Genomic DNA, 5,476 nt, shown 5'->3' with positions numbered 1-5,476 from the left:
CTGCCCGGCAAGCGGGGTTTGGCGGGGCTGATGTCACCGACAGACTCGCTGCTCGGGCGACTTTGGGCCGAGGCCGGCCCCGGCCCCTACCCGCGGCCCCCGGGGAAGGGGCCAGAGCCGGGGCCGGGGGCGGCAGCGACCCGCCCGGAGGCTGAGTCACCGGCCGGGACGGGCCGGGGCGGGGCGGAGCGGAGCGGCCGCCGGTCGGTGCGGGGCGGTCGGTGCGCACCGGCGGGCGGGCGCGGGGCGGGGCGGCCCCGGGCCCCTTTGTTCGGCGGGAGGCGGCGGCGCGCAGCCCCACCGCTTTGTCCGCCGCCGCCGTCGGGAGCCGCTCGTCCCGGCGCGCCGTGAGTGGGGCTGGGCGGCGTGGGGGGGGGGCCCTGGGGCAGACGGCGATACCCCGGGGGGGCTGGGGGGTGGCGTGGACGGGAGGTCCAGGCGTGAGCTGCGGACGGGGAGGTGGGGGGGGCCGAGGTTCGCGGGTAGGCAGGGATCAGCGGGGCTGGAGGTCCCGGGTGGGCTGGCGGCGGTGGGGCAGGGGACCCCGGGAAGGCTTGGGGTCCCCAGGTTGTCAGGGGTGGTCAGTGGGATGGGGAGCTCTGGGCAGGCGGGGGCTGGCGAGTCCCAGGGTGGGGTGCAGGGGGCCCCGGTGTGGGCTGGGGAGATGGGGTCACTGGGAAGGGCAGGCTGGGGCAGGGGCCCCTGGAGTTGGTAGGGCTGGGGGTGTGGGTGTAAGGCCTGGCTGTCCTGATTTTGGCCAAGGCACGTGGTGCTCGTCCTGACGCATGGCGTGGCCGGGAGGTGGTGGGTGGCTTGTCCCTTTCAGCAGAGAGCTGGGCCCTGGCTACCTGCTCCAGGGGGGGCCCTGCACCACGCAGGGGGAAAGGGTGTGGGGAGCTCTGTTCCGCTCCAGCCATGCCCACTGCACGTCCTGACCCACGCTGCCATCCGTCCGTGTGTCACCTCTCCTTGGCCACCACGGCAGTGCCCACGTGTGTGCTTTCGCTTTCCCTGGCCTTGCCAGCTCCCCAGGGCTGCCCTCCTGCTTGCTCCCCTCGGCTTGTCCCCTGCCCCAGCCGCTCACCCGAGGGCCAGGGTGGCCTGCTGCTGCCAGGCAAGGGCTAACGGCAGACACAAAGCATCCTCCTTCCAGTGAGGTGGTGGGGGAGAGGACCTTGTACTGGAGAGATGGGACAGCAGCGAGACCTGGCAGGGTCCTTGGCCAGAGGAGGATGGTGGCCCTGATGGGCTGGGTTTGGGTCCTTGGTGCCAGCCCATGCCAACTCCCGCAGCTCAGCAGGATCTGCCAAGCACCAGGCCACCAGCGAGAGCGTGCTCCCCGCATGGGTGCTTGTGCTGAAGAGGTTTTTCTGTTTAGGCGAGGTTGCTCGGGAGGCAGGCTGAGCTAAGCCAAAAAGATCCTCTTATTCTGGGCAATAGTGGTGTGAGTGCAGCAGGAGCTTATGGACGTGCCCTGGCCGGAGGCGATGGGATGGGGCTGGCAGGAGCGTCGGGGAGGCTAGGGGCTCTATGGGGACACGTCCCGTCTGCTCATCCCAGGCAGCCCACCACGTGCAGCCCTTTCATCAGCCCATGCACAAACCGCCGAAACTGGGGGTGGCGGTGGAGTATCTCCTCTTGTGTCTTCTCCTTTTGCCAGGAGCTGTGGCTCAGTCCTCGTAATTTCCTGCCTGACCTCCGGTGTCAGCTGCTTCGCCAGGACTTTATGCAATTCCTTGGCCACCCCACACTGCACCTCATCATCGCTCTCCTGCTCTGCTCCCTGCGGCAGCCCTTGCCGTCAGGCTGCAGGGTGCTCTGAGCGCCAGCCACCGTGGGTTTCGGGGGCTCGTGAGGATTGGGGGGTGGGGGTCCCACAGGAGGGAGGGCACAGCACGGAGGTTTGGTGGGGCAGAGTGATGCCACATCTCTGCTGGCCCTTGACGGAGAGCTTGGTGGGGCGCAGAGGGCCTGGCTTGTGAGCATGTGGTGGGGGATGCTGGCTCAGGTGAGCCCCCTCGACCGTGGCTGGAGGCTGGCAGCTGCAGCGGGGCAGAGGGGCTGCCGTGCGTTGGGAGGGTGTGGGTGCTGGCGCAGGGTGCGGCGCTGGTTGGGGTCCTGCCCAGGACCAGGTGGCAAACAGGTGCCGCAGCACCAGGGGCGGAGGAGGCGGTTCTGTCCCCAGCCTGTCCCCTCGTCCTCCCCAGCCAGCGCTGCCCCGTGCTGCTGTGTTTACCCTGGCCGTGGCTGTGCTGACTTTTCCCCGAGATGTGTCTGGCAGGGAATGGGGACATCCCAGCCTTTTCCCTGCTCCCCGGGTCCCCCCTGCCCACCCGGCGGGCAGGGGGGTAGGAGCAGGATGCAGGGGCGTGGGGAAGTGGCGCTGGGCAGGGGATGTGGTTTTGGGGAGATGGCTGCCCACGCAGGGCTGTGTTTGTGGACCTGTGTATAAGGGAAGGAACATCGGCGCTGGGAGAGTGAGAGGGGCAGAGCTGGGGTGGCAGCTGGTGGTTCGGGGAGACCCACTGAGGTGCAAGCGGATTTGCTCAGTGCCTGTTTGCCTGTCCCTTCCCTGCAGGGTTTGAGCCAACTGCCTGGTCAGGATGAGCTGGAGTTTCCTCACGCGGCTCCTGGAGGAGATCAACAACCACTCGACCTTTGTGGGCAAGATCTGGCTGACCGTCCTCATCGTCTTCCGCATCGTGCTGACGGCCGTGGGGGGCGAGTCCATCTACTACGACGAGCAGAGCAAGTTCGTCTGCAACACGCAGCAGCCAGGCTGTGAGAACGTCTGCTACGACGCCTTCGCCCCGCTCTCCCACGTCCGCTTCTGGATCTTCCAGATCATCATGGTGGCCACACCGTCGGTCCTCTACCTGGGCTTCGCCATGCACCGCATCGCCCGCATGCCCGAGTCCTTGCGGCGCCGGGCACCGGCAGCCCGGCAGGCACGCATGCCAGTAGTGCGCCGGGGAGCCGGGCGGGACTACGAGGAGGCGGAGGACGATAATGAAGAAGACCCCATGATCTTTGAGGAGATCGAGGTGGAGAAGGAGAAGAGCCCGGAGGGCGGGGAGAAGCATGACGGCCGGCGCCGCATCAAGCAGGACGGGCTGATGCGCGCCTACGTCCTGCACTTGCTGTGCCGCTCGCTGCTGGAGACGGCTTTCCTCTTTGGGCAGTACCTGCTGTACCGCTTCGAGGTGAGCCCCTCCTACGTCTGCAGCCGCAGCCCCTGCCCGCACACCGTCGACTGCTTTGTCTCCCGCCCCACCGAGAAGACCATCTTCCTCCTCGTCATGTACGCCGTCAGCGGGCTCTGCCTCTTCCTCAACCTCTGCGAGCTCGTGCACCTCGGCGTGGGGCGCATCCGGGATGCCCTGAGCCAGCCCGATGGCCCCCCGCTCCCGGTTGGCGGTAGCCCCGCGCCACAGTACCCCACAAAGCCCCCAGTGCACCCCCCACCTACCACTCGCTGAAAAAGGAGCTGCCGCGAGCTCCGCTGCCCGATGGCAAGCTGGACTACCGGGAGAGCCTGGCCCAGGTGGCGGCAGCCGGGTGCTTCGCCCTGGCCGGGGCGCGAGCACCTACGCCTGGCCCAGGAGCACCTGGAGGTGGCCTTCCACCTCCAGCCCCCCCCCCCCGCGGCCCCCCAGCCCTGCCCGCAGCAGCAGCCCCGAGGCCAACGGCATCGCCGCCGAGCAGAACCGCCTCAACCTCGCCCACGAAAGGGGACCGCTGCCTGCGAGAGGACCACGGGTGAGCCGGGGAGGGGGGACGGATCCGGCCGGCTGGGGTGGGGGCGATGGAGGGGCTGCCCCTGGGCTCCCCCCCCCCCCCCCGGGGCGGGTGCTAACCTGACTCTTGCTCCCCGCAGGGCTGGGAGTGCCACCGGGGATGGCGGCGGTGTGTGCCGGCGCGGCTGCCGCCGCCACCGTGGGACAGGCAGCCTGCCGGGAGCGCGGGGCAGAGGGTGCCGCACGCCTGCTCGGCGGGGCTGGCCGGGCAGCCCTGTCCGGGTGGGTGGCAGCAGGGATGGGGGCCTTTGGGGGGACATTCCTACTTAATTTTCAAAAAGGGAATATCTTATTTTTATACATTTTTTATAAACTGGTCAGCGTGTGCACCCTGGCATTTTTATACTCCACTCCCGACCTCTGCTCTGGGTCTGCGTCCCCCCTCGTCTCCTATTTCACCCCTTTTTCCTCCTCCCACACCCATTTCCCACAGCATCTTCTCCTCACACCTCCCCGTGCCCTCCCGTGCCCACCGCCACCCGCCGCTGCGCCGGCCGGTGCTGTACATTGTCGGGCCATGCTGGCGATGCCGGTATTGCCCCCCGCGGCGTGGGGGTTTAGGGGAGCCAAGCCCGGGGGTCCGGCTGGCTGGGCCAAACCCCGGGGCCGGGCGCTGGGCTGGCGTTGCGCTTGGAGGGGGATGGGAAGGGGTCCTGGCGGCGCCGCTGCCAGAAAGTGCCGGTGCGGCTGGGGGGGGGCCGTGCTGCGCAGCATCCTGGCACGGGTCGCAAGCCGCGGGGCTGGCCTGCTCGGAAATGTCTGTGCAGAGGGCAGGGGCTGTCCTTCCTGCTCCCTCTGCCCTGCTCCCGGCCGGCCGGCCGCCCTTGGACCAAAGCCTATCCCCTCCCACTCCGGCCGTGGGGCCAGGACCCCCTGCGTGGGGCCAGACCCTGGTCCTGTGGCTTGGGGTGGGGGGGGGGCACAGTGCCCCGAGCGGGGCTCAGCTGGGAGCCAGTGGGGCATTTCTCATCATCTCAGCCTGGGTCACACGGGGATATTTGTAGCATTGTTTTTTACTCAGAAAATGATTGTCACTCTGTTTTCTCTTTTTTTTTCTATTTTTTTTTTTTTTTTTTTTTTTTATATCTATATTAGTAAAGGCTGGAGACGTTTTGTACTGAACTGCTGCACCCGGTCCTTCGGGAGGAAGGGGTGGGAAGGGAATCCTGCGCAGCTGGGCTGGGGCGGGCAGGGCCACTCGCCCGCCCTGGGACCTCCCCGCTCGCCCCGGGGTGACTCAGTCGTTCCTGCCCGTGCGGAGGCGGCTGCAGCCGGGGCAGCCTCCATCGGCCTGGCCGAGCAGCAGGACTGCTCCGGCCGTGTTCCTGTGCGGTCCTGCCCCTGGCGAGGGGCCCAGCGAGGGGGTTCCCCGTGTCTCCCCATCCCGCTGCTGCCCCCGTGTCTCCCCATCCCGCTGCAGCCATGAGCAGAAGTGATGCTGCCCTTCCCTGCTCTCCCCAGCCCCGGGGCCGGATCAGACCCAGCCACACTTTACCGATTTTGGCCAGCACACCCCAGTCCCCTCTCTGGGACCCCAAGTCTGAGCTGAATCCCTCTTGCAGCTCTTGCCCATTGCCTCCCTCCTCCAGCCAAAAGCCCACACGGAGCTCTCATCCCACTGCACAACCGTGTGCGATCTCTGTGGGTGCCTCTGATGGAAACTGGCATTTCCAGGGTGG

The 5,476-nt window shown here is 67.7% G+C and overlaps 1 protein-coding gene across 1 annotated transcript; it reads left to right on the top strand.

Moving 5' to 3' along the window:
- The first annotated feature begins 262 nt into the window (after nucleotides 1–262).
- Nucleotides 263–4,358, top strand: LOC116959041 (gap junction gamma-1 protein-like). Its single transcript, XM_042784407.1, is given in 7 exon segments — nucleotides 263–347; nucleotides 2,579–3,438; nucleotides 3,441–3,576; nucleotides 3,578–3,635; nucleotides 3,637–3,724; nucleotides 3,727–3,759; nucleotides 4,231–4,358. Coding segments are annotated over 6 exon segments (1,278 nt in total). The 5' UTR covers nucleotides 263–347; nucleotides 2,579–2,603.
- The last annotated feature ends 1,118 nt before the right edge of the window (nucleotides 4,359–5,476 follow it).

Source organism: Tyto alba, unplaced genomic scaffold (genome assembly GCF_018691265.1).
Source record: "Tyto alba isolate M040663 unplaced genomic scaffold, T.alba_DEE_v4.0 Super-Scaffold_7, whole genome shotgun sequence".
In the NCBI taxonomy this organism is placed as follows: Eukaryota; Metazoa; Chordata; class Aves; order Strigiformes; family Tytonidae; genus Tyto; species Tyto alba.
This window is presented reverse-complemented; position numbering and strand designations above follow the sequence as displayed.